The 26,379-nt window shown below is 64.5% G+C and overlaps 1 protein-coding gene and 1 long non-coding RNA gene across 4 annotated transcripts in view; one reads left to right on the plus strand and one right to left on the minus strand.

Annotated features, from left to right (window-relative positions):
* Nucleotides 1-26,069, plus strand: part of TP73 (tumor protein p73) — a 60,720-nt gene extending 34,651 nt beyond the window's left edge. Inside the window, exons 4-14 of one of the 2 annotated variants that reach the window (XM_043573613.1) lie at nt 6,246-6,488; nt 17,878-18,064; nt 18,421-18,536; nt 20,796-20,905; nt 21,226-21,368; nt 21,605-21,693; nt 21,975-22,096; nt 22,889-23,037; nt 23,289-23,424; nt 23,751-23,844; nt 25,032-26,069. In XM_043573613.1, coding sequence (XP_043429548.1) covers nt 6,246-6,488; nt 17,878-18,064; nt 18,421-18,536; nt 20,796-20,905; nt 21,226-21,368; nt 21,605-21,693; nt 21,975-22,096; nt 22,889-23,037; nt 23,289-23,424; nt 23,751-23,844; nt 25,032-25,358 — 1,716 coding nt within the window. In that variant the 3' untranslated portion in view covers nt 25,359-26,069. Of the gene's footprint in view, nt 1-6,245; nt 6,489-6,657; nt 6,776-17,877; nt 18,065-18,420; nt 18,537-20,795; nt 20,906-21,225; nt 21,369-21,604; nt 21,694-21,974; nt 22,097-22,888; nt 23,038-23,288; nt 23,425-23,750; nt 23,845-25,031 lie in introns of those variants that run through there. The other variant, XM_043573614.1, reaches the window with a different exon arrangement.
* On the minus strand, nt 4,332-6,559 carry LOC122479850. 2 transcript variants are annotated; one of them, XR_006296447.1, is made up of 3 exons: nt 6,449-6,559; nt 5,545-6,097; nt 4,332-5,430 (listed from the first exon to the last, which is right to left on the minus strand). It is a non-coding gene; the product is annotated as an uncharacterized LOC122479850 (long non-coding RNA). The 2 variants fall into 2 exon arrangements; XR_006296446.1 differs by having other exon boundaries at nt 4,332-6,097.
* Nucleotides 26,070-26,379: the final 310 nt, after the last annotated feature.

Raw genomic sequence — 26,379 nt, forward strand, 5'->3', positions numbered from 1 at the left:
AGGTGGCAAGAGGACAGACAATGTTCCAGGAGGGGGACAGCAGGAGCAAAGGCCCTGTGGTATGGACAAGAGGTACAAAGGAGGCTGGGATGGGGGCTCCTTGGGGGACCCTTTATCAATGCCCCCCCCAGAGGCCCAGGGGCTCTATCTTTTGAATCAGTGTTTGAGCCCAGTGTCTCCCACTGCCCCTGCTTGGCCTGGTGCAGGGACGAGTCTGGAGGTCTCCTCTCTCCCTCAAGTCCCTTCCACTAAGTGAGTCAGCCTGGAACTGAGCCTCTGGGGACATAAGAAGAGTCGTCTGAAGTTTTACTGACGAGGTTTTCTGTTACGACTTTCGCTAGAAAAATAAGGTCCACCCGGGGGATCCTGCGTGTGGCAGCTGCACTTGGTCGCGGGCCGCGTGCTCACAGCCGGTCTGTGCTCCTGACTTTCCCTCCCGTCTTAGTAGCTGCGGGTGCTGGGAAGGGAGGGGAGGCTGAGGCAACCAGCACACAAACTTTAAGAGCAGTTTGCTTTCCATCTACATCCCCAAAACTCGCTTGAGATGGTTTACCGATTGTCAATAAACACACAAAATGAGAATCTTCTCCAAGTGCAAACCCGGCCATGCGTTGTGGCCGCTCCCGGAGGCAGGACTCGCCTTGGACCCCAAAGAGCACCCAGGGCAAGAGCGGTGCTGCGGGCCCACAGGTGTGCTGAGTTCCAGGGTCCGTTTCCTTCAGCCCAGAGTTTTCTGAGCCTCCAGTCTGGGGCTGGGCGCGACGGGACAGTGGGACGTGGCCTCTCTGGGGCACGGGGGCCTCCCTGCTCACCCCATCCCTGTGCCTGGCGCTCGGCCCTGAACTCTGAGTGGGGAGGGTCTGGGGGTGGCCCAGCTTGTTTCCCTGCAGCCCTTACCTTGTCGGGCCTTTGTGCGGAGGAGGGGGAGGGGAGAGGAGTGTGTCCAGCTCGGTCGGCTCCCTGGCTCTGGGCGGGCCCCCTGGGCAGGTGTCATTCCTCCTGATGTACAGTCACAGGTTATGGCCTTCCTGGACCCTCCTGATCCCCACAGCGGTCCTATGGATGGCTTCACCCCTACTTTGTAATAGAAAGCTGAGGCCGAGAGCGGTGCAGTCCCGGCTGGGTCACATGGGGGGGTGGGGCCTCGGCCCCCAGGTCTGCAGACCTCGGAGCCCCGCTCTACCCTGCTGGACCTGAGGGGTCCCTCCTGTCCTTCTCCTCTTGCCCCAGGACACGGTCCTTGTGGGCGGCACTAATCCTGGACCTGGGCACATTAGAGAGTCCTGTTCTGGAGGGTGTTAGGTGGGCAGTGGGATGGCCAGGAGAGCCCTGGGTTCTGGGATCACCAGCCCAGGCACCACCACCTGACCACCTGTGGGGACCCCCAGCCCTGGGGGCTTGGGCGGCGAGGTCTAGCCTGTGGGGCAGGGGCTGGAGGGCTGGGCTGAGCTCAGGTTCCCGGGAGAGGAGGACCAGTGGGCAGGCCGGACCCTCTGCTGCCTGTGGGGGTGCCTGGGGCGCTGGGGTCTGGCTCCTGGGGCCTCTGAACCCCCCCACCCAGCCCCCATTCTCCGCTACCCCCTGGGCAGGGGATGGGGGCTGAAACCTGAGACCCTGGCCAAAGTGAGTGTCCCCGCTGTGTGAGGACAGTGCAGCCATCCCCAGCTTGATGCACCCCCCTCCCGCCCCCAGCCCGGTGCTAAGCTTTGCTGCTGCTGCTGCCCTGTGCTGTGACAGCCCCCGCGGTCTGCAGAACCCGAGGCTGGGGATGCAGGGCAGGGCGGGCTGGAAGCTGGGACACCCCCACCCCAGGGCGGTTCCTTCTGTCTTCTCCCTACTGCTCCCGGGGCAGGACCCCCTTTCCCTGGGACTCCACTCGCTGTCCCTGCCAGAGACCAGCTCCTTTCCCAGAAGAGGGCCAGACACAGACACTGTTCAGGACCTCCACGCCGGGGGTGGGGCCTCCCATCGGGCAGCCTCCTCCCTCTGCTGGAGGCCGAAGCCTGAGGTCTAAGCCCCTTGCCCCTTCCCAGCGCGTGTTCTGGGCCCTGCGTGTGAGCACACTCGGGGGTGTGGCCCCGAGGCCTATGTGTGCCCTTGCCTGGGATTCTGGCCCCAGAGGTGCTGACCCTGGGAGCCAGCCTGGCCCCCTGCAGAGGCTGTGGGACGGATTCCCTGGTGCACTGGCCAGAACCGCCTGCACCCTGAGGGCACGTCCACCCTCTCTGCCCCTGCCCGCTGTCCCCTCCAAGTCAGCAGAGAGCACCAGAAAACATGTTTGTGGAGCAAATGGACAGAGACTGTGTTGGGGGGCCTATCTGGCCCTGGTGGGAGGAGCCCCCAGGCCATCTGCCAGGGTCCAGCAGGGCACACTGAGGATCTGGGGGGAGATGTACTCCCCTGGCCCCAGCCCCTCCCGGAGCCCGGGCCCGGTGCATCCTCCGCGGGACCTGGAGGGGAAGCCGCCCGCCCGCCCGCCCGCAGCCCTGCTTGGGTCGGGCCCAGGAGCCCTGCACGCACATGTAGGCACATGCGGGCCGCCCCGGGCTGGGCATGTCCTAATCAGCCCGCTCTCTTGGGAGTTCTGCTTGAAAGCAAACAAACCAAAAAAGTCCTGGTTTTGCCCGAGGTTCCTCCCGCTGCCAGGGGCCTCCGGTCTGGACGAAGGGCACCCCAGGCTTCTCTGTGGCTGTGCTGGGCCCGGTTTGGACAGCGAGGTCGGGGTGGGGCTGCTCCCCAGGGTGCGGTGCACCCCATCCGACTGGGAAGGAATGCAAAGGGAAGGAAGGAAGGACCTTTCGGGAGCCATGCAAAAGCCGCCCCACTTCCTAAGCAGCGGGGTTCCCTGCAGCAAAGCAGAAACGGCACAAAGCAAACCGGACAGAAACCTCTGCCCTCTGCCATTTCCTGGGGGTGTGGGCGCAGGTGTCCCTGGGGAAGCAGGACTCAGAGGAAAGGTAGCAGGGATGGCCCTGGCCCCGCACAGGGGCCCGGCGCTCTCCTAGGGAGGAGGGGCGCTCCCCAGGAAGCTGGACCACAAAATGCCGCGGAGTCACGGGACGGGAGGGAGGAGGGTGCGCACAGGCCACTGGCTGGCTCGTGGGCAGACAGAGGGAGCCTGTCTGAGGCGCCCGCCCGGTGTGCAGAGCGCTCCCTTCCCGCTCACCAGGGCTCCCGCACGCGGGCCCTGCCCCTTGTGGCTGCTGGGTACATGATGCTATCAGCCTTGCTCTTTTGGTTCAGTGACTAATTCCCTGGCACCCGCCGCAGATCGGTAAAGAATGTGGACAAGTTAAAATCTGAACAACGTTGTTGTCGTCGTGGGGCTGTCTCTCATTTCTGGGAGGGGGGGGCCGTGGGGGCCCTTTGCCCTGCTGGCCTGGGCCGTCCCGTCGGGAGGGGGCGGGGAGGGGGACAGACCTGCCCCCCGGGTTGTGCCGTGCTCCCTGAGGCTCCCACCGCCCTTCAGTCGCCCAGGGCGCAACTGGCAACATGACAGACGCTCCCCAGGGCCACGGCTGGTCACCTGGGAGGGAAGAGAAAGGTCATGGAGCCTGGGGAGGAGGGTGCAGGCTGGGACCCCCGCCCTCCCCCCCGGACCCGGTGGGCTCTCAGCCTCCTTGAGTGGGAGGACCTGCTTCCCACCTGGCCTTCAATCCCGGGCATCGGTCCGGGGGAGACCTCCTATTGCCTGGCACACCCACGCTCCGTCATTCATTCATTCATTCATTCACTCACTCACTCACTCGCCCGCTCAGCAGGCCTCTCGGGAAGCACTCTGTAATGAGAGCCCGTGGTACCCCGACAGGGGCCGGGCTGCTGATTGCAGCGGTTGTGATGCTGGGGAAGGTGGCAGCCTCCGGAATGCCGTGAGCCCCTGGCGGCCTGGGCCCTGGCCCGGCCCAGAGCAGATGGCTGTGAGCTGCATGTGTGATTTCCAGCAGCCACGTCGAAAAACAAACGGTGAAAAGCAACCCGTGGAAGTAACTTAACACTTTATCTCACTTATGGGAAACGGTGCCCGTTCCGGCGCGTGCTGAACGTGAAATCATGAGCTGGATTCTGCCCTTTATGTTCTCGTGGCCAAGTGTGTGGAGTCGGGGCGCCCACGCCCACAGCAGCTGCCTCGGCTGTGAGGGCACGCTGGGGTCCCTGGCCGGGGCCCCACGTGGAGCGGGGAGGCTTGCTCTCCTCCCCGCCCCCCCCACCCTGCCCCTGCCCCCCACCCCTGCTGGGCCAGGAGAGGGGAGGAGCTGGTCCCCAGTTGTTTTGTTTTAAACAGCTTGATTGACTTACATTTTACCTGACACACAATTCACCCATTTCAAGTGTGCAATTCAGTGGGTTTTCGTATATTCACAGCTGTGTGTACCCGCCTTGACGGTGAATTTTAGAACCTCTTCATCACCTCCAAAGGAAACCAGCTGCCCCTTAGCCTCCGCCCCCAGCCCCACCCAGGCCCTGGTGGCCAACTGCTCTGCCTCTGGCTGGACTCGGCCGGCCGTCAGCGGGGACCCCACGGCAGGCATACTCGCGTCTGTGGCTGGCTTTGTGCCCTCGCTGGTGGCCCTGCCTGTAGGGCGTGTCTGACTCCGGAATGGTTGTGTCCCACTGCTCCCTCAGACGGACCCCACAGTTTGCTCATCTGGGTGCCGGGGCCTCCCAGGTTGACAGGTGAAGGCACGGAAGGCTGTGGGGAGCCAGAGCGGGGAAGGAGGCCTCTGCGGTTGCCCTGCAGGGGTCCCCTGTCTCGCTGCCCCCCTGTCCCGCTGCCGGCCCTTCCCCAGGTTCACAGCGGGCCACGACTCCAGAGGTCCAAACGGAAAAGGCCTGAGGCCCGCCCGAGGGGTCCGTCCGATGGCAGTTTCAGCCGGGGGGTGTGGGGTGGGGGCTCAGGTGGCTGTCTCCGGGGGGCTGGAGCATCCTGGGCTCCAGGAGCCACGAAGCCATGGCCACCTGTCACCTTCTTGTGCTCCATCAGCCCTTGTGGTAAGCTTCCTTCAGACTGGCAGTCTTCAGTAGAGGCTCCAAGGACCCTTGTCACCAGCAGGCCCGATGGGGGAGCGTGTGCTTTCCAGACAGATGCTGAGCTGGAGGCGCTCTGGGTTATGCACACCTCTCTCCTGATGGAGGAGGCAGAGAGGGGCTGAACAGTCGGTCCCCCTGGGGGATGCACCCCTGTGCTTTGCAATTTGGAGAAGGCAGGCTGGTGAGGCGGGGGCTGCAGGGCAAGCCCCCCACCCCATGCTTGCTGCTGGTCTGTCCCTGCCCCCCAGGGGGACCCCAGGCCCTCCGCCCGCAGTTCCCACCATCCCCACCCGTGTCCGGGGCTCTCGGGGCCACTGCCTCACCCCAGGCCGGTCACTCCCTCTACGTGCGTCAGTGTCCCCGTCTGTGAAACGCGATAATGGCAGTGTCCACCTCGGGCTCCTAGAGAGGATTACAGTAAACCTTGCCGCCATCCTGGCACAGAGAGCAGCTCACAGGTTTGCAGGTAGGAGCCCTTCTGGCCAATAGCAGCTGCTCTTTGCTCTGTCAGCCCACCTGCCGCTCGAAGCCTCCAGATTGGGAAAGGCGTCTTCCTTGCCGGCCCTCCAGGAGGAGTCTGATCTGCCCTAGATTGGGCTGGTCCCCTTGCTGGGGCCTCCTCAAGCCCCAGGCAGGGGCTGGCCCATCTCGGGGTCCCGGGACCCCAAGGGGGTGAGCTGGGGGTGCACACACACAGTACAGCCTAGAGTCCCTGTTCCTCCTGGGGGGGGGGGGAGGGGCTGGGCTCCCGGGTTAGGGTTCGGGTGTCGACCAGTAGGAGGGGAGTATGGGCCCCCCTCTGGCGGGCCCGCCTCTCCCACAGTCGGGCTCCCTGGGCCTGGGGTCTCCCTGCTTCTGGCCGGAACACAGGGTGTCCGGCTGGATACCGCCCCCTGGAGAGTGCCGCTGAGTCTGCTGGCCTGTGAGAGGGTCCGGAGGGCCGGGAGCCACCCCCACCAGCAGCTCCCTCCAGGTGTGCTTGGTGGAGCCCCGGAAACCCTGGCACCCGGAGCCGATGGAGGGGGGAGGCGAGGTGAATATGTCAGTTTATCCCAACACAAGCAGTGACCTGTCGGGTGGGGGGGGGGGGACGGGGAAATATTTGGGATGACTGAGCTGCTGGCCCTTTAAGTCTCCTGTAACAGGACACCTCTGGCCGCGCGTTTCCACTCTCCAGCCTGACTGTGTGTCCCCCTCCCTCCCCCTTCCCACGTTAGCCCCAGTTCAATCTGCTGAACAGCACCATGGACCAGATGAGCAGCCGAGCGGCCTCGGCCAGCCCCTACACCCCGGAGCACGCCGCCAGCGTGCCCACCCACTCGCCCTACGCGCAGCCCAGCTCCACCTTCGACACCATGTCGCCCGCACCGGCCATCCCCTCCAACGCCGACTACCCCGGCCCCCACCACTTCGACGTTACCTTCCAGCAGTCGAGCACGGCCAAGTCGGCCACCTGGACGGTGAGTTGTGCGTCCGCTCCCAGGGGCGCCTGCGGGGTGCGGGCCGGGGAGGGGTGATCGCCCCGGGCGGCCGGCCGGGTGTCCGCGCGCGCGCGGGGTTCCCGGCCGCCTCCGGGAGGAGCGTCGGGCAGGAGGCGGGTCTGGGGCTGGGCAGTCTGGGCGTGCCCACCCCTCGGATGGACGCGGCCAGAGCGGCCAGCCTCCGCGGGGCCCCAGAGGGGCAGACCATCCTCCGGGAGACCCGCCAGGCGTCCCCGCACCCCGGTGGGGTTTGCGTCGTGTCCTGGGTGAGCAGGAGGCGCGTGGATCGCCCCCCCCCCCCCCCGGGGTCTGCAGAGGCCACTTCCTGCGGGTGGTGCGGGGCGGCGGGGAGGTCCGGAGTCCGGCGGTTGGCGGGCTTGGGCTGTGCCCGCACGGTCTCTGGGTTGTCGTCTGTGAGCATGGGTGTGAGACCGGGACGTCAGGGCTGGGTCGGCAGCTGTGCGGACTCGGGTCTTTGGCGCCCGTGCTTGGGGGCATCCTGGCCCCTGGTGGGGACGTTGCCAGCTCGGATGGCATCCCGCACACCCACCGGTGCTTCGAGTTTACTCTAGAAACCACCCAGCAACGCACGAGATAGAATGTTATTGTCCCATTTTACAGCCAAGGAAGGAGGCACCGGAGGGAACGTAGCTCGCTCGGAGTTACGCCGTTAGTAAGGGCCAGCAGGGAACCCCGTGGCCGGCTTCCCGGTCGTGGGGTCACTGGGGTTACGGTCCTAATCGCTGAACCGCGCTGCTGCGGCTGCGAGAGGAAGGGGCTGCCAGGCATGCCCACGGGGGCAGGGACGCAGCAGGGACCCGGAGATCCCCAGGACGGACCACAGGCTTTCCTCTGAGGGTAGGGCACGCAGGGCATTGGCAGGTCACCTGTCCCCCCGCTACAGGACAAGGACAGAGAGCCTTGCCCAGTACCTACCCCGGACACATCTAGGGGGTCCTGGCCACGGGACAGCGTCACCTCCTGCAGGGGACAGCAGCTCCATGGTCTCCCCCAGTCCATGGAAACAGGACCCTGGAACAGGGAAGTCTCCAGGCAGGGTGGCTGTGTCCCTTCAGGAGCACCAAGCAGGTGACCCGGGGGCTCTGCTGCTTTAAGGGGGGGGAGGGGTCCCATGATCCCCACTGCCCTGCTGGGCTGTTTCTCGTGCTTCTGCGGGTGGGGGTGGGGTGGAACCACAGGGAGCTGGTCAGGCTCTGCAGGGGCCAGTCTGGGTCTGGCTTCCAAGTCACAGCTCCCCCTGACGCCCCAGCTGCTGACCCATCGCTGGTCTGGGGCTCCCACCCCGTGGGTGCCCAGTTTTCCTCATTTGCGACTTTTTCCTGCAGTGTTCCTTGTCGCTGGTGGTAAGGCTTAAAGGGCTGTTGCCCACGCAGCACAGGCTGGCACCGTAGGAGCAGTGCGTCACCTTAGCAGCAGAACTGGGGATGGGGTGCCATAGAGCTGGTCCTCCTGGGTGAGGTTCTGAAGCTGCAGGTGCTAGAGGGTTCTCTTACTGCCTGCGGGGTCCTGGTCCTCCCACCCCGATTTGAGGTTTGACTGGGTGACTGTAAGCCAGGTCAGGAGGCTTCTGAGGCATCCCCACACTAGCACACCTCTGGTGACAGGAGGCTCACTACCACTCCTACTCCACGTTCATACCGTTCCCCAAGCCCTTCCTGCAGCCTCTCGGGGGAGGGTCCCAGCCTCCTGCACCAATGCTGTCACCCAAGCCTGAGCTGCCGGACCCCTAGGAATCTTGGCAAGCACTGGAGGGGGGTCCCGGCTGTCTTCCTCTCCACTGTTTGAGGAGGCAGGAGGGGTCTCTGCAGTGTCTTGGGGGACTTGGAGTGCCTTGGATGGTCTGAGCTGGTCCTCAGGAAGGGACAGAGGCTGCGCCTCGGCTGGCTGTCCCCCCCTCCCCACCCCCCACCTGGGGCCTCTGTCCCCACCTCCCCTGGCAGGGGAGTGACATTAAGGGTGGAAAGCCCATGGCTGGGTCACAGTTGTCTGCCCCTAAGTGGCCCCATGGAGTGGCCTGCCCCGGCCAGCCACACCAGAGGGCAGGGGAGGGCTTACCTTTGCCCAGCGGCTCTGCCCACAAGCCCTGACCAACCCTGCCCCGCGTGCCCGAGCCCCGATCCCCACCTCCCTGTCTGGGCCCTCTGCTTTCGCGTGGCTGCTCTGAGAAGGAGGTGCTGTTGTTGGCGCACACGGTCCCCCCCCACACCCAGACCTCGTCAGCGCAGGGGGTGGAGGTGGGACAGACGTTGATAATGAGATTTTTGGCACCTTGGCTCTCTGGGAGAAGACCCCCCGTGGGCTCCTTTCCCTGCCCGGGATCACGGTGCAGGACGGGGACTGCCCGGCCGCCCGCCTGCTCGCAGCTCTGGGGGTCTGGCTGCGCGGGCGCTGCCCGGACTTGCTTCCCGGGCGCGCTGTCTGGGCTCCGCACCGCGCCGTGCGTGGCTCCCGCCGTGCCGGATGCCTGGTAACTGATAGATAATTCATATTTTTCTCAAGTACAATTCCAAATTGACTGTTGCCTTCACTCCTGTCCCCGCTCGGAAAAAACACCCTCACCAAGTCCCCAAGGGACCGCAGCTGTTAATGGGGTCTTTGGCCTGTGCCTGGCCGAGGCCCCCTGCGAGCACCCCCACATCTCACATCCATGCTCCTTGGGCACCGAGGGGAGCCCTCAGCTCACAGGCGTGCGTGCCACACGCGGATGCACATACGGAAACACCTTGCACACGCGTGAAGACAGGGACACGCAGACGTGCACAGGCATACACAAACACATGTGCACATGTGCAGCCTCTTCTGGTCCCGACCCAGGGTTCTGACAACCCCTCCCGCCCACAGGCCAGGACCGGCGGGTCAAGCACAACTGAGCAGACAAGGGATGTGTGTTCAGCCTCCAAGATTATAAACTGGGGGCCAGGGACGGGCCGAGGTGGGAGTTTGGCTGGCAGGGTCCAGGTCTCGGGTCTGTTGCACTGCTCTGGGCCTGGGTCTGAGGGTGCGGTCGTGACAGGACAAATGAGCTGCCTCCTGGGACCACTTCTAACGGGGCCTGGAGCCCGGGGAGCGCCCCACAAATCGCTGCTGTTGAGCCGTCCTGGTGATGGCCTGTCCTGTGTTGGCGCTCCTCGGGGCTCTGGGGGCGTCAAGGAGAGACCTACATCGAAAAGGTCAGGGCGGCGAGTGAAGGCTGGCACCCGGGGGCGCTGATGCTCTTTGGACCGGTGGACGGTGGAGCCCGGCCGGCGATGGCAGTGACTGTGCCTTTGTCGCTGTCCCAAGCCCTCCCCAGCACCCTCCAGCCTGGCCTCTGGGCCCTGACGGCCACTCTCACCCCGCAGCCCCCCAGGGATTGGCGGTGACAAGGACGGCTGGTCCCAGGAGCCTGGAGGAGCAGCCGATGAGAGGGGCATCTGGATGCCGTCCAGCCCAGCTCAGTCTCCCCCGGCTCCTAGGCTGGGCCTCGCCAGGGAAGAGGGGTGTCCTTGGGGTTTGGTAGGGGGGTCCGAGGTCAGGCAAGAGGCTTGGGACAGTCGGAGCCCCGGCCCAGCTGGGTAGCGTGAGGCGTGATGGTGAGGGTGCACGTGGCGTGAGGGCTCAGCTAGTCCCCGGGGGGGCCTGGACACAGCCCCCTGAATGACCTCCAGCCGTCCCACACACGAGCGTCAGTCTGTCCGTCTTGGGGGCCAGCCAGCTCACGCAGCGTGAGCGCCACCCTCCTGGCCGAGGAGGCTCCTGTGGAAGGCAGGCGGGAGACACAAAGGTTCTCCATGGGGTTCCTGGCAGAATGTGGCTGAGTCAACACTAATGGATTCGGGAGAAAACTTTCCAGCCCCTCGGAGGTTTGCGAGCAGGAAAATAATAGCGGATGTGTCCCGACATGATCACAGTATCAATTGCGTTATCCTAAAAGTTTATGGAATGCATAAGTGGAATTAATACCTTTTACTGGCACCAGAAGCAGTTACACGTATTTAAGGCCGAGGGAAGAGCTCTCAGTGTCTGTGGTGGAGACAGAATGAGGAGCGAACAGGGGAAGTGGCCGTGATTGCCTGCATTGTGCAAAGCTCCTGGGGCGGGGACCCGCTTCCTGCCGGCTGGCCCTGGCTGGTGTCGGCGCCCTAGCCTGTGGCCTGAGCTGGGGATCGCTTCTCTCACCACCCTCTGCAGCCGCTGGGGCCCCTGCGCTTGGAGGTCGCAGAACTTGGCCTTGGAGGCCGAGTGGGGCCGGGGCTGGGGCCCGGGGGTCGGGGAGTCGGGAGCGGGGCCTGAGAACAGCCCCTCCTCGCCTCTCCCTGGGCATCTCCCGGGCCCTGGCTGCCCAGCCAGCATCAGTAGCTGCCGTTATAGGGGGGACAGCTCCTCCTGGAACCGGGGCTGAGGAGGCCGCGCGGTCCTGAGGCTCCCGCCCCCGTCCTGTGGACTCTGGGCAAGGGTCTCTGCTGAGCGACCAGTGAAGCTTTTCAGTGGTCAGTTGCGGGGGAAATCTGTGTCAGGATTTTGGAAGCGGGGCTCGAGTTCATGGACCCCAGGCCCCAGAAGTCCCCTGGCCATGCCTCTCCCACCCCCGCCTTGCAGGGGCGGTCCGTGTATTTGTCCAGGCGGCCCCAGGAAGAGGAGGGGGCAGAAACCCGAGAGCGGCAGAGCTGGGGTGAGGTGTGAGGCCCCCGGGCTGGACAGGGCCACAGGGCTGCTACGCTCGGGCTCATCTTAGGGCAGGAGCACCGCCTCGCACAAGTGACTAGCACTCCAAGCTCCAGTAAAGTGGAAGCTCAGGGGTTGCTGGGGGATCCCGCGGTGGCCTAACGCCCAGGGTCCCCCTGGGATTACAGACCTGCCTCGTCCACCATGGCTGTGTGCCCCGGGGCGAGGCAACCCCTCCCCTCTCCTCCTCATCCTCCTGTGTGAGGAGCCAGCTGGCTCCTCCGGGGCCTTGGGGAGGATGAGACGAGGGGGTGCCACATGCTCACCACCTGGCACTAGGAGCCACTGCCCTCTGCAGGGCAGTCAGACGTTTAGGGTCCCAAACTCTCCTTTTCCCCCGGGGCTTCGCTGGGTATTTATCTTCGATTCCAGCCAACCATTGCCTTAAAAGCTGGAAAATGCCCATCCCCACGTGTCCGGGGCATCCCCGAGCTCACTGGAGAAGCTGTGGGCTCCTGTCCTGCTGGCAGAGGGTGCAGTTTCTTAAGAGTGAAGAAACCATGCTCACCACTGCCTGGCCAGAGGGCAGGTCTTTAACTGAGGTCCTGAACTGGAGACTGACCTGTAGCTTCCATGGCAGGAAGGTCAGAGGCAGGAGAGCCCGTGCCCAGGGCCCCCAGCTGGAGCTGACACAGGGCCATCGAGGCCATCCTGAATACCCGTCCCCACTGTGGCCACGGCCGGGCCAACCTCCCCGCTCCCAAGCCACCTGCAGCTGGGCCGGCCCCAGGCCCAGGCCATCTGGAAGCTTCTGGGCCCTGGGGGCAGGAGCCGGCCCACCTGTGCCTGCACTCACCAGACTGGCAGTCCTGTCCAGAATGGGGTGCCTGCAGTCAGAGGATCCCAGGACCATCCTCTGAGCAGAAGGTGCCTGCTGGCCCCCACACCCTGCCCAGGCGGGCTGACCCTATGAGCACTGCATTGACAAGGCCAAGCAGCTCAGAAGGGGAAGGTGGGCGTTAAGGGTCATAGGGGATCTTTCCCCTGGCAGTTGAGGGGACCCTCTGTGGTGAGCAGAGCCGGGCTGGTGGCCAGCCTCCTCATTCTGTCCCCACACGGGTAGTTCTCTGGTCTGGCTCACAGCCATGCTGCATTCTTACCAGTGTTTTCCCCATGGGGCCAGCCAGTGGGGTGTCTGCCTTCTCTGGGAGGCCAGGACAGACAGGCTTGGGCTCTCCAGCTGGCAAAGTCAGAAACCAAGTTCACAGGCAGAGGAACTATGCTTGAGCCTGGCTGAGGCAGATCCTGGTGCTTCAGACGTGGCCACCATTTGTGCTCTTGGCCAGGAGGGTGGCTCCTGGTGGGAAGGCTGGGGCTCCCCGCAAGCCCAGCTGGGTCCCCAAAGACACGTCCTGCTTACCCTCTCCATCCTCAAGGCCCCCTCCTCAGGGTCCAGGGGAGGCCAGATGGCAGGGCCTGGGTATCTGAGGCCAAGGGCAGGTCCCCGCCCATTGGCCCCCTTGCCCCTGACCCCAGGCCAGAGGAAGAAGCATGTTGTGCCTGGCACCTGTGTCCTTGCTCCGTCCCCCTGCATGCCTCTTTGAGTGGCAGTCTTCCTGGACCCAGGGCTAGCCTGGTGGAGACAAAGGGGACTCAGGGGTCTCAGCGCTCCCACCCCTGATGTTAGCCCGGGACAGAAGCCACCAGAGACATCCTTCCCGGCTTGCAGCCATGTGTGGGAGGAGGGCGGAGTAGGCCCAAGTCCCTGTGGCCTGGGAATGCCTGAGGGGGATGCTTGCCACTTCCCAGGGCATGGTACTTCCAGGTCATGAGGGTCCCAGGGGCTCCTGCTCCCTTGATTGGGAACAGGCTCTAGGATGTGGGGGGGCAGGCTCCTGAGGGGTGTCGCTGCCAGCCCCAGGCCCACCTCTCACAGGTAGGCAGCCTCTGGCCCACAGCCTCTGGAGATGCCCCTGGATAGTGGTCAGCGTCACTTGGCACCCGCAAAGCCCGCTTCTGCCTCCCTTTTATCCTTCTCTGGGCTCCCGGCGAGGGAGCCCCCTGACCAGCCTGTGCAGGGTGTCAGCAGATGCGTGTGTCTCCTCCCCTAGCCAGGAGCTCTTGAGGATTCTCGGCAGGCTTCTTTATCAGGCACGGTTGCAGCCTACCGGCGTCCAGGAGCTCCCAGGAGCCCCCTCCAGCCACCAGGCCCATGGCCAAGGTGGGGCGTTGGCTGTGGGTTTCCTTGTGCAGGGACCCTCGCCCCTTTCTGTCCATGGGTGCTCTGAAACGGGCTGGGGTGATGGTTACAGGCTGGCACCCTCCCTGTTATCCTGCCCAGACCTCCCTGACATGTCAGAGTCACCCCATGTCCCAGCAGCTCTCCGTGGAGTAGGGGAGGCCACCAGGAGGGGGTGTGGCAATGTGGCTTGTGTCACTCACGGGGCCCCTCCTTACCCAGGAGGGCTGTCAATGGGGGCTGTTGGCCTAGGCCCCCTGTGGGTCTTGGGGGTCACCCTATGAACCCACACAGCTTCTTGGTAAGTGTTCTTGTGGGAGTTTCTCTAGGGAGGAAGGGAGTCTGTGGCCTTGGGTAGGTCCTCAAAGGGGTCCATAACCTGAGAGAGGAGAGAAATGTGGCTCTGAACACACACGCACGCACACACACACACACGCGGCAAGCAGATAAAAGTGGGCTATAAAAAAAATCATTTAAAAAAATAAAAGCCCCCCCTCAAGGCCCCGTCTTCCAGAATCTGTTGTAACAGATTCGCCCAAGCTGGTTAACGGTATTTGCGGTTTGCAAGATGCTACACGTCCCTGGAAAATGACAGACAACCTATTATCACCTCTCCACTCTCCTCCTGTCCAAACCTGCCCATGCCGGGCACCCAGCTGCCGGGGAGCGGGTGCGAGGAAATTAACAGCCACGGAGCCTCGCCTGCCACCCGCCACCCTCTCGCCTGCCACCCCCGCGCCAGCCCTGCCAGGCCCCGGGCTCCCAGCCAGACAGGGCCCGTCGAGGACTCTAATGGGGGGAGGGTCCGGTGGGGGAGGGCAGGGATGGGCAGACACCAGCATTTGGGCAAACCGTTTCCTGCAAACACGAAGGGATACATGCATCTCGGGGTAGGCAAGTCTGGACGGCTCTGTGTCAACAGCCGAAGATAAATAAGATTTTATCAGCTCAGAATCTGTTGAAACACATCCATCTAGCGGTTCTAGGGAAGGAGAGGCAAGAGGGAGGGAGAGGAGGCGTCTTCACGTGACCTTCTCTGTGGACCAGGCAGGACCCAGGAGTCTTCCTCCCCACCTGCCCATGCCTGAGTCCCAGGAGCTGCGGGAGGAGGGAAGGAGCTGGCTGGGGGGTGGGGGCTCACGCCTTCTTAGACACAGGCCACCCCACGCCTACCCCCCTCCAGGCCCCCCTCCCGCCCCTGTAGCCCAGCAGCTGTGCCCCTGCAACATGCTACCAAGTGTAGGGAAGCCTCAAGGCATCCCTCCAGCCTGCAGTTCGCTGTTCTACCAGGACCGGGCTCGACATTCGTGGCTTCAATCCCCGCAGGGGTGGGGTGGCTGGTGTATGTGCCCACGGCCATATTATCAATCATCTTGGGGTGGCACTAGACTAGGGACACCCCTGTGGGGAGTGGGACCAGGCCCAAGGCTGGGGGTGGCCCTGCCAGGGACGCAGAGGGAGGAAGCGGGCCCTCTCTCCTCGCCCACCCTACGCGGCTCCGCGCTCCCAGCCCAGCCTGGTCCGGCGCGGGTACCACGGACAGCTCCCCGCGGCTCCTCCCCAGGGCGGGGCGTCCTCCGCGCGCCCCTCCGTCCCCGCCCTTCCTCCACCCCGCGCCGGCCACGTGTCCCTGCGTTTTCCTGGGACCTCCTGCGGCCCCCTGACACGGAGAGCACCCCCGGCCGCCCCCATCCCCGCCTGCCGGCCACGCGCCCCTGCGTTTCCCCCGGACCTCGGGGCCTCGGTCCGACGCCCAGACACGGACACCGAAGGGGCGCCCCCACCCCGCCCGCCACAGGGCCTGCAGAGGAGGGCTCACAAAGTCTCCGCTGGTCAGGGGCCTTGAAGCCCCGCCCCACTGTCAGGACAGGCCTGCGGGGCTGCACCTGGAGTCCTGCTCCCTCCCTGCTGGCTGATGAGCCAAGGCCCCTGGGCCTTGGGGGGCCAACAGACCCCATCTCAGGCCCTGGAGGGATCAGGAGGTCAGAGGACTGACTGATGGGAGCCGCTGGGTAGTCGCCCCAGAGAGGGGACTGGAGGGCCTGCTCGCAGAGGGGCGGGGAGCCATCCGGCCTGGAAGTGACACTGCACACTGGGCCATGGCCGGACGGCTCAAGGGTGTTAAGTGTGGTCAGCCAGTGGGCCGCCTGCCCAGCCTGGGAGAGGTCTGTCCAGTGGAGTATAGCATCCCGCTGACAAGCACCAGAACCTGGGGGCCAGGCCTCAAAGGCCATTCTCCTCCTGACGCTTTCAGGCGGGAGCCTCCAGTGAGTCCAGATTCTTCTGAAGGCTGAAGGGGCCTCTCAGCCCATTTTCTTTCGTGATTCTAGGGCCTGGCAAACGATAGGCACCCCACAAACACTGCTGCAGGGATGGCCCTCTGGACCCCGGTTGCCCCTATCATTGGTTCTGTTCGGGTCCCTGCAGGCCAGCCGGGGCTCACAGTTCCCGGGGGGCCTCCTCCATCAGGAAAACCCCCTGGGTGACTGCTCTCCTGCTGAGCCTCTCCGAGGGCCTCCAGGATGCTTGCCTGGCAGCTCCCTGCCTGAAACCACCTGCACACTTGTCTGAGAGCCGGGGACCTGTTCTGAAGCCTCACTGTGGGTCGACAAGAGAGCGGGGTGCCGAATGGGCACCCGGTGTCTGCTTTGGGCCGGGCAGGCTGCTGCTGTCCTGGGCAGGGGCGCCCAGCTTATCCCCCAAACTGGTGCTTCGGGGAGTGAAGGGGCAGCATTTGCACTGATGAGGACATCGGAGGTCAGCAGTCACCCCCTGGGAAGCAGGACTGAGCCCCACAACAAGCAGGCTGCCCCCACTCCCTGAGCCCTGTTTTCTGCTCTTCCCAGAAGGGCCTCAGCAACCCCCCCCCTCCCCAGGGCTGTGTGTGATCATTCTTTCCTGCACTGTAAGCAGGTCTGGGGACTCTGCTTCTCGCCAGAGGTGGGGGTCCCAGGTATGGGGTGGCAGGTTGCACCGGGCTCCAGGGAGCCTGGCGAGTGGGAGGGGGCCGTGAAGCCCACGGCATCCAGTTTCCTTCTGTGACGGGCGGTGTGAGGGGTGGGTACTGAATTCAGCGCCAAGGGAAAGTTGAACAAGGTCCAACACCCCGAGAATGCCTTGAACTCCACCCCAGGGATGGGTGTTTCTAGGAGGGAGCCCCGGTCAGCTCATCAGGGGAGGGATGGCTCACACTGTGGGGCCAAAGGCTGTGAGGGCACCGGGGACCCCCTGCTCTGGGGCTCTGGGTAAGTTCCATCTCCCTATGTTTCCCACCCCTTGCTTTTTGTACACTTGGAGTAGCTGAGGGTCCATTGTGTCCCTTGGTGGCCAGAGGGGGGCGCTCTGGAGGCCAGTGGGGGCCTTACCTTAGCAGTGTGAGGGTGTCGGGGGGGCCCCCCCAGCTTCCTTGGCAGAAACGGGCTGTGACCTGCCCCTTCTCTGGCTCTGTCATCCATGTGTCCGGCCTCAACTGCCCTGACTCTAGCATGGTGGGTACACTTCCCGCTGTGAACCGTGAGCCCCAGCCTGTGGTCTCCAGTCCCCTGTGGTGACCGGACCCCAGCTGGGCGCCTATCTGAAGCAGTGTCTCCTGGTACAGTACGGTTTCTCTGACCCCACCATGGTGGGGTGTGATGGGGCACTCTCCGGACTTTGTGTCTGGGGTGACTCCAGGTCACCGGGGACTTGGGGGGGGGGGCAGGGAGATTGTGGGGTGGGGCCAGGAACCTGAGACCAGCAACACTGTCCCTGGGGGAAGGAGGCATGAGGAGCCCCAGACAGGTCTGCCCAGAAGTCAGTCAGCTTGGAAACTAGTGGCTACCCCTGTGGTCACCAGCAGGGTCTCCTGTGAACTCATGCGAGGGTCCTTGGGTGGGCGACCTGGTCCCCCGGCCACTGCCCCCAGAGGCCCCTGCCAGGGTCAGGAAGGGCATCATCTGACCCTCCCTAGGACAGGGTCCCTGGGCTGCAGGTACTAGGGCTTTGAGGTCCCCGGTGGCCCATGCCACGCTGCAGAGCTCAACCCCTCAGACTCAATGTTTCACATTCTTCTTCACTCGATTGAGAAACATATCTGAAAAACACTATAAAACTTCCTATTTTTAAAGGGTAGGCTTTGCAAGCGCTCTTGCTGGGCCCTGGGGGCCTACGGTTGACAGCGATGGGGCTGTGGGTGGGGAGGAGCCGGGCTCGACAGGGCACCCCTGGCTCCCAGCCCCCACTCTCCATCAGCTTCCCCCTTCCCCGGCCTTTCCTGGCCTCACCCGTGAGGTGGACGTAATGGTGCCAACGTCTCCAGCCAGCGATGGTGGGATGAAATCCGTCTGCTCTCCGTGCCCGAAGGGGCCGGTGCTGCCGAGTGGGCGAGGGGACGCGGGGAGGGGCGAGACTCCTGGCTGGGGGTGGGGTGCAGCGGAGCGAGGGCGCCGAGCCGGGACCTCAACCCTGCCCCCCGACCCCCACCAGTACTCCCCGCTGCTAAAGAAGCTTTACTGCCAAATCGCCAAGACGTGCCCCATCCAGGTCAAGGTGTCCACCCCGCCGCCCCCGGGCACCGTCGTCCGGGCCATGCCCGTCTACAAGAAGGCAGAGCATGTGACTGAGGTGGTGAAGCGCTGCCCCAACCATGAGCTCGGGCGAGACTTCAACGAAGGTGAGGCCCCCGGCCGGCCCCGTGCCCAGCAGCCAGGGCACCCCGGGAGGGAGGGCTCGCCTCGGGCGTCCGTGCTTGGAGACAGCAGGGCCTGACAGCGTGGACCTGGCAAGTCCCCGCCCCAGCCCCTTTTCCTCCCAGCTGTACCTGGGGCCTGGGGTGCAGGTGCCCAGGGGACAGTGGTCAGCAGCGATGCTGGGCCAGGCACCCTGAGGGCATCAGGGCTGGTGGCCCGAGCCCCACCAGGCTGGTGGGGCTGGCCTTTGCGGTCCCCAGTCTGCTGCGATGTGCCTGGCACAGGGGTGACCGGGCCCCGGCCGGGCAGCCCCCTGAAGCGGTATCCCCCCTCCCGGCAGGACAGTCTGCTCCGGCCAGCCACCTCATCCGCGTGGAGGGCAACAATCTCTCACAGTACGTGGACGACCCTGTCACAGGCAGGCAGAGTGTCATGGTTCCCTACGAGCCCCCGCAGGTAGGTGGGGGCCCCTGCAGTTAGCCACGAGGGTGAGGGTCCGGTCACGGAGCACTCATGTCACTTCAGATGGCCAACCCACTGTCCCCAGCGCCTCCGGGTTAAGTCTTGCTGTGGAGCAACTTCTTCACCTCCTGCCCCCACCCCCAGCCCCTGGAGCCTGGCATTCGTTTCTGGTCACTTCGTGCAGGTCTAGGTGGGACCCCCCTCGGCCTCTCTGGCTACAGGAGAGAGGCCTGGAGGTGAGGGTCCAGGCCAGAGGTGGACGGTGGGCGGGGCGGAGAGCTGTGGGCGGGGCTCTGCTGTGACCTGAAGGCAGCAGAAGGTTCTGGGGCTGCTGTGAGGGCCCAGCCAGAGAAGCTGGGGGTGGAGCCAGGTGGGGGTGGGGGGCTGAGCAGTGACGGTGGGTTGGGGGTGGGCCCCAGTTGGGCCCGTGGGCCATGCTTCCACGGGTGAGGGGGCACAGCGAGCCCCACCTTTCTTCTACCTGGCTCTGACCCCTAGACTCCCCAAACTGTGAGTTCCCCAGACCCCCAGGCCCCAGCCCTGCACCTGGCCCCTTAAACCCCCAGCCCCCAGGAAGGGGTGTGACCACCCTGCACTCCCTCCTCCCTTGCCCTACCTCACCTGCCAGGAAAGCAGGGCTCTCCTGCCCCCTGGTGGCTTCTGTGTGCCAGCAGTTTGGTGAAAGTCCAGGTTTGCCTAAACCAGTGACTGAGTTTTATATCCTGACCCAGGGAGACCATGACACCTGCCCATTTTGTGGTCCTGGGATGCCCAGGAGTCAAGAGCCCTGGATTCCTTGTGCAGCTGTCCACAGACTGCCTGGGAAATGGACACATGTGCTGGAGATGGGGGTCCACTCAGATGGCTCTGGTCCCTGTCTCTGCCAGAGCAGTGCCATTCACCTTTCTGCCCATGAGAGCCTGCAGCACGCAGAACACACCTTTGTGCCCACAGAGACCTGTGCACATGCCCACTCACACCCAGCCTCCAGGGCTTGACCTCCAATCTATGCTAGGAGACGTGGTTGGGGCAACCAGACCACAGGATTTTGGGCCTCCGAGAGCCAGCACAGAGCATGGCACTCAGTGTAGTGCATGATTGGGTGGGTAGATGAGAGGTATAAGTGGATGAGTGGTTGGAAGGAAGGAAGGAAGGAAGGATGGAAGGAAGGAAAGATGGAGGTGGAAGAATGGGTGGATGGATGGATAGATAGGTGTAACTGGATGAGTGGTTGAAAGGAAGGAAGGAAGGAAGGAAGGGTGGAAGGGTGGATGGATGGATAGAAAGATGGATGGATGGAAGGATGGATGAATGGATGGAAGGAAGGAAGTATGGGTGGATGGATGGATGGATGGATGGACAGAAAGAAGGAAGGATGGATGGATGGGAGAAAGGAAGGAAGGAAGGATGCATGGAAAGAAGGAAGGAAGGAATGATGGATGGAGGTGGGTCAGTGCATGCAGGTGAATGGCTGGCTGGATGGGTGGGTGCACAGAAGGTAAATGCATGGAGATGGAAGGATGGGTGGATGGATGGATAGATAGGGGTAACTGGATGAGTGGTTGGAAGGAAGGAAGGAAGGAAGGAAGGAACAATGGTGGCTACATGGATGACTGGATGGATATAACGATGGACAGATGGAAGGATGGATGGATGGATGGATGGATGATGGATGGAAGGAAGGAAGAAGGAAGGAAGGAAGGAAGGAAGGAAGGAAGGAAGGAACAATGGTGGCTATATGGATGACTGGATGGATAGAACGATGGACAGATGGATGGAAGGATGGATGGATGGGTGGATGGTTGAATGGACGGATGGATGGATGGATAGATGGATGGACGGACAGATGGATAGAAGGATGGATGGATGGATGATGGATGGGAGGAAGGAAGGGTGGATGGGTGGATGGATGGATAGAAAGATGGATGGATGGAAGGATGGATGAATGGATGGATGGAAGGAAAGATGGGTGGGTGGATGGATAGATGGATGGATGGATGGATGGAGGTGGGTCAGTGCATGCAAGTGAATGGTTGGATGGATGGGTGTGTGGACAGAAGGTAGATGGATGGAGGTGGATGGAGGGGCGCATGGGTAGGTAGACGGGTGGATGCCAGAGGACCACAGCGCAGGGGCCTGCCTCTCCCCCTGGCCCACCTAGAGTCGGGGCCTGGCCCAGAAGCACCCGCCGCGGAGGGTGGGGCCTGCATGCGGGTAGCACCGCTTCCTCCCCTCTCCCTCTCCCGTGTGTAGGTGGGAACAGAATTTACCACCATCCTGTACAACTTCATGTGCAACAGCAGTTGTGTGGGGGGCATGAACCGGAGGCCCATCCTCATCATCATCACCCTGGAGACCCGGGAGTGAGTCTGCTGGGCTCGTGGTGGGGGGGAGAGGGGTGGACGGGGACCTGGGGCGGTTTTGCTGGGGGCTCGGCATGCAGAGGGGCAGGGTGAGGAATGGTGCTGGCGCTGGAGGTGAGTTTCAGGAGGGAGGGCTCCCCCTGGCTGCGAGGGCTGCCGGAGCAGGGCCTGGGATTTGGGAGGACGCAGGGGACCTGGTGTCTCAGAGTGGCTGGGTGCTCCGCCTCGGTCCCCTGGCTCCTCAAGACCCCGCCGTGGGGGCCGAGGTGGGTGGCGGAGGCCCCCGAGGCTCACGGTTCTGGCCGTGCCCGCCCCGCCAGCGGACAGGTGCTGGGCCGCAGGTCCTTCGAGGGCCGCATCTGCGCCTGTCCTGGCCGAGACCGCAAGGCTGACGAGGACCACTACCGCGAGCAGCAGGCCCTGAGCGAGAGTGCGGCCAAGAATGGGGCCGGCAGCAAGCGCGGTGAGTGGCCTGGGCTGGGGCGTGGGGGCCGCCTGGGACTTTGGGTCCGAACGTGCCTCGATGGGCGTGAGCCACGAGGCTGCCAGGGCTCCGGCCCCGTCCAGCGTGGGCCCCGCCTTGGGTTTGCCCCTCTTGAATGGGCTACTGGTCTCTGGGCCCATCCACGCCGCACGCTGGGTGTCAGGGTCCTGTGGCTTGATCTGCAAGTGGCCTGCCTCCCCTGCCTCCCCTTGCAGCCTTCAAACAGAGCCCCCCGGCCGTCCCCGCCCTGGGCACCAACGTGAAGAAGAGGAGACACGGGGACGAGGATGTGTACTACATGCACGTGAGTGTCCTCCGTCTGTGACGCCCAGGCTGGGGCGGCCGGGGAGGACGCCACGGGCCACCAACTCGTCGCATGTTCTAGTTCTCCGAGAACGATCGAAGCCCCACGTCTGTTGGGGGTGCAGAGCCCCGGGGAGGGGAGGAATGGTGGGCGCTCACTGGGTCCCGGACCTGCTCCGGGGAGGGGGGAAGGGGGGAGAAGGGGTTCCGGGGAGCCCGGCGGAAGAAAGGGCGCCTTGCTGCGCGAGCACCTGTGCAGAGGGTCCCCCGGTGTGTGCTCAGGTGCGGGGCCGAGAGAACTTTGAGATCCTGATGAAGGTCAAGGAGAGCCTGGAGCTGATGGAACTGGTGCCACAGCAGCTGGTGGACGCCTACCGGCAGCAGCAGCAGCAGCTTCAGAGGCCGTGAGTGCGGCGCCCCGAGCCCCGGGCCCCCTATGCCCCCAGGCACCGGGACCCCCAACCCCCCGGCCCCGGGACACCTACCCCCCCAACTCCGGGACCCCCCTACCCCCCCAGCCCAGGACCCCCCCTAGCCCCCCAGCCCCGAGACCCCCCTAACCCCCCAGCCCAGGGCCCCCCCTACCCCACCAGCCCCGGGCCCCCTACCCCCCCAGCCCCAGGCGCCCTGCCCCACTGAGTCCTCACTGGGTCCCAGACCTGCTCCTGGGGAAGGGGGAAGAAGGGGTGCTGGGGAGCCCAGCCCCAGGCACCCCACCCCACTGGGTCCCAGGACCCCCTACCCCCCCAGCCCCGGCCCCCACCCCACCCCCCCCTGCCGGCCAACACCTGGTGGGAAGTATGGGGCCACTTCCACCCGCCAGGACGGGCATCCAGCTCCCCTGCTTGGTGCCCCCCTCCTCCTGGAAGCCTCCCGTGCTCATGCTCAGTGGCCATCTGGGCTGTCCCTCCACCTCTCCCGCAGGGGGGCCTAAGTGGCCGCTGACAGGAAGGCGAGGAGGGCAGGTCAGAGCACGGCCGACCCGCTGGCTGACTCTGGTGGCAGGAGCCGGCTCTCCCTCCCTCCCACCCCAGGCCGGGTCCAGGGGACGGCCAGCAGCTGGGTGTGGCCCAGGTGTGGGTGGGAGTGCTGGGCGGGAAGGGAGGCCCCCAGCAGCCCGGGGCATCATGTGGAGGTGAGCACAGGGGGACGTGGCCGCCTGGGCCTCTCACCAAGAGCTGTCGCTGTCTAAGCAGGAGCCACCTGCAGCCGGCGTCCTACGGGCCCGTCCTCTCGCCCATGAACAAAGCGCACGGGGGTGTCAACAAACTGCCGTCTGTCAACCAGCTGGTGGGCCAGCCTCCCCCGCACGGCTCGGCGGCCGGGCCCAACCTGGGGCCCGTGGGTGAGTGGCCCGGGCCGTGGGGACGCAGAGCGGGCCAGGGAGGCACACGGCAGGGGGTCTAGCTCAAGACACTTCTGCACAGCTCAGGGCTCTCGAGGGCAGCCCCCCGCCAGCAGCCCCTGCCCACGGGCGGGGGCCACAGCCACGGACAGCCCCCCGTGTCCATCGCCCACCTCAGGGAGGTCCCGGTCATGCAGAGCGTTGCGGGGGGCGGCCCGGCCCAGCTAGCTCTGACTGTCCCACTTGCCCAGGCCCCGGGATCCTCAACAACCACAGCCACACCCTGCCAGCCAACGGCGAGATGAACAGCGGCCACGGCGCCCAGTCCATGGTCTCGGGGTCCCACTGCACCCCACCCCCCTACCACGCCGACCCCAGCCTGGTCAGGTACGTGGGCTGCTGCCGGGCCCTGCCTCGAACCCACTGACCTCAGCCCCTCGTGGCCGCCGGCCAGCTTGGCCCCCAGCCCTGCGGGCAGTCCCTGCCTGCTGTCCTGTGTGTCCTCACATCCACTCTGCCACCACGAGGACAGACACGGGCGGAGGAGAGGTCAGGAGTGAGAGTCCAGCAGGTGCCGGGGGAAGCACAGACACAGGGTTCCGTGGAGGCTGAGCCCCGGGGTGAGCACCTCGCCCCCGCCGGGCTCCCAGCCGGACAGAGCAGCCCCGGGCTTGGAAGTTACTGCCGCTTTATTTCCCACGTTGTCTCTGCAGTTTTTTAACAGGATTGGGGTGTCCAAACTGCATCGAGTATTTCACCTCCCAAGGCTTACAGAACATTTACCACCTGCAGAATCTGACCATAGAGGTAGGACCCCGCCCGCGGACCCAGAGGCCAGGGCCCTGTGCCAGGGCAGAGCGGTTCTCCGCTTTGTGGGCCACTCTTTCCTGCTCTTGCTGAGGGAGGGAGGCACGGGGGTGGGGGGGAATCTGGAAAACCCTTGTTCCCATGACTGAGCTCAACCAACTCCCTCTCATCCGACTTCCTATGGAGTCAGCTCTGGAGAGAAAGTCGTGGGTGAGCTGAGCTGCTCAGGCAGTGTCTGGACGGGACGCCCGCCCGGGGCCCCTGGCAGCGGGCCGCTCACTTGGACTTGGCTGTGAAGCTGCTCTCACGCACCCAGAGGCCCGGCTGCCTTTGATTTGGGGGACAGGCTATTTCCAACTCTCCAGAATTGTGAAGGTCAAGGCCGGAAGGGTCTTGGAGCTGGCCCGTCTCAGTGCCACTTATTGGAAGAGAAACTGAGGCCCAAAGAAGACAAGTCACACCCGCACATCCTGGGGTCAGATTGTGCCAGGCTACAAGCATCTGGGCACCGTGACCAAACAGCCGTGGCTCACCTCTGGGTTGGAGGACAGTGCCAGCACTGAGCCCCTCCTAAACCACGGAAGACCGCACCTGCTCGCAGCCTAGGGCTGCCTTGAGCTGTAATGTACCGTTAGCCAAGGGACACGCAGGCCTCAAGAGCCCAGAGAGGCAGAGGCCACAGGGGACACTCCAGCCCGGGAGCCCCCGCCCCCTCCCCCCCTCCCTGCCTGCCGTTCTGTTCCCACCCAGGGCCCCAGGCCAGAGGGGCGCAGTTTGCCCGAGGCGCTGGGGCCACTCGCTCAGCCGTGACCATGTGCTGTGTCCACCGCTGCCCTCCCCCTCCCCCATCCCCACTGACCCCTGCTGGCCCAGCTCAGTGCATGTTAATCCCCGTCCCCGTGTGACCCGCCTGCCTGGCTGGTGCGGGAAGGCCCCAGGGGCTTGATGGTAGGCTCCGGTCCCCGCAGGGGCCGGCAGCCCCCAGGGTGTGCAGTGGAGGTGTCGCAGAGCCCAGGAATGACTTCACCCCTGCACGGGGGCGCGCGCGCGCGCGCACGCCGCTTCTTAGCTCCCCGGTCACCTGGCAAATGCGGCGCCGGCGGCTCCGTTGTCCCACCGCCAGGTCCCCGAAGGGCGCCTTCGGGGCGGGGCGGGGGGGGGGGGGGCCCTAACTGCGGCTCTTGCAGGACCTCGGGGCCCTGAAGATCCCGGACCAGTACCGGATGACCATCTGGAGGGGCCTGCAGGACCTGAAGCAGAGCCACGACTACGGCGCCCAGCAGCTGATCCGCTCCAGCAGCAACGCGTCCGCCATCGCCGTGGGCAGCTCCGGGGAGCTGCAGCGGCAGCGGGTCATGGAGGCCGTGCACTTCCGCGTGCGCCACACCATCACCATCCCCAACCGCGGGGGCCCGGGGCCCGACGAGTGGGCGGACTTCGGCTTCGACCTCCCGGACTGCAAGTCCCGGAAACAGTCCATCAAAGAGGAGTTCACGGAGAGCGAGATCAACTGAGGGGCCGGGAGGGCCGCGGCGGCGGGGTCCCCGGGCAGCCTCGCGGGGTCTCCTCTTCCTCCTTTTCACAAACTGCCTCTGGAGGCAGGACCAGCAGGCTGTGCCGGGGGAGGGGCGAGGTCCACCCCGCGGCTCCCGGACAGCGGCTGGCGCGTCTGGACGCGATCTGGGCGGGGGAGGGTCGGCCCCCGGAGCCAGCGCCTTCCCCATCTGCCCCGTCCGTGCGTCCTCCTCCGGGCTCTGCGGCTCCCAAGCGAGATGCTCCGAGGACACAAGGATCGCCTCCGCTGACGGACTGCCAAAAAGTATTTTTCGATGTCTTTTGTTTCCTGGCAACGAGCGGCCCCGTGATTGTGACCTAAAACACGTTTATTTTGGGGTCAGCGCTCCAGACCCTGTCTCTGCCGAGGCAGGGTCCCTCTGCTGGACTTGAGGGTCCGTCTACCCCTCACACTTCAAACCCACTGCTACCTTCCACTTCCCGCCCCAAAACGAGAACCAGAATTTCCCCGGACTTGGAGCCGACTGGGGAGGAGGGCATCTCTCCTTGGAGGCAAGGAAACTTCTGGTCAGTTGCCACCAGCCAACACCCGAGCCAACACCACCGGCCACGGCCAGAGCTCTCCAGTGAGCTTCTCCGCACAGACACGGACAGCATGCTCCTTAGACTACTGGAAATTGTCAATATTTGATAAAAACATACCCTTTGTACTTGGTGGGTCAGCTTTTTTTTTTTTCTTTCATTCCTAACATTCCCTTCAGGGTTCAACCTGGCGGGCATTCCTGGCATCCCCGGGTCTGTCTAAACAAGCAGGACTAAGAAAGCAGAGGGCAAGCCAGGCAGGGGCCGGCGGCTGGACAGGAGTATGGAAGAACGGGGCAGGTCCGGCCACTGTTTGGCCGGGAGGCTCTCCACGTGGGACACTTCCAGTCTGGTGGCTACTGTGGCTAGTTGGGGGTAGGGCTGTGGGTTGCCTTTCTCGGGGAGAGCAGTTGGCAGGAAGGTGCACCTGTTGGGGGC

Source organism: Prionailurus bengalensis, chromosome C1 (assembly GCF_016509475.1).
Source record: "Prionailurus bengalensis isolate Pbe53 chromosome C1, Fcat_Pben_1.1_paternal_pri, whole genome shotgun sequence".
NCBI lineage: Eukaryota > Metazoa > Chordata > Mammalia > Carnivora > Felidae > Prionailurus > Prionailurus bengalensis.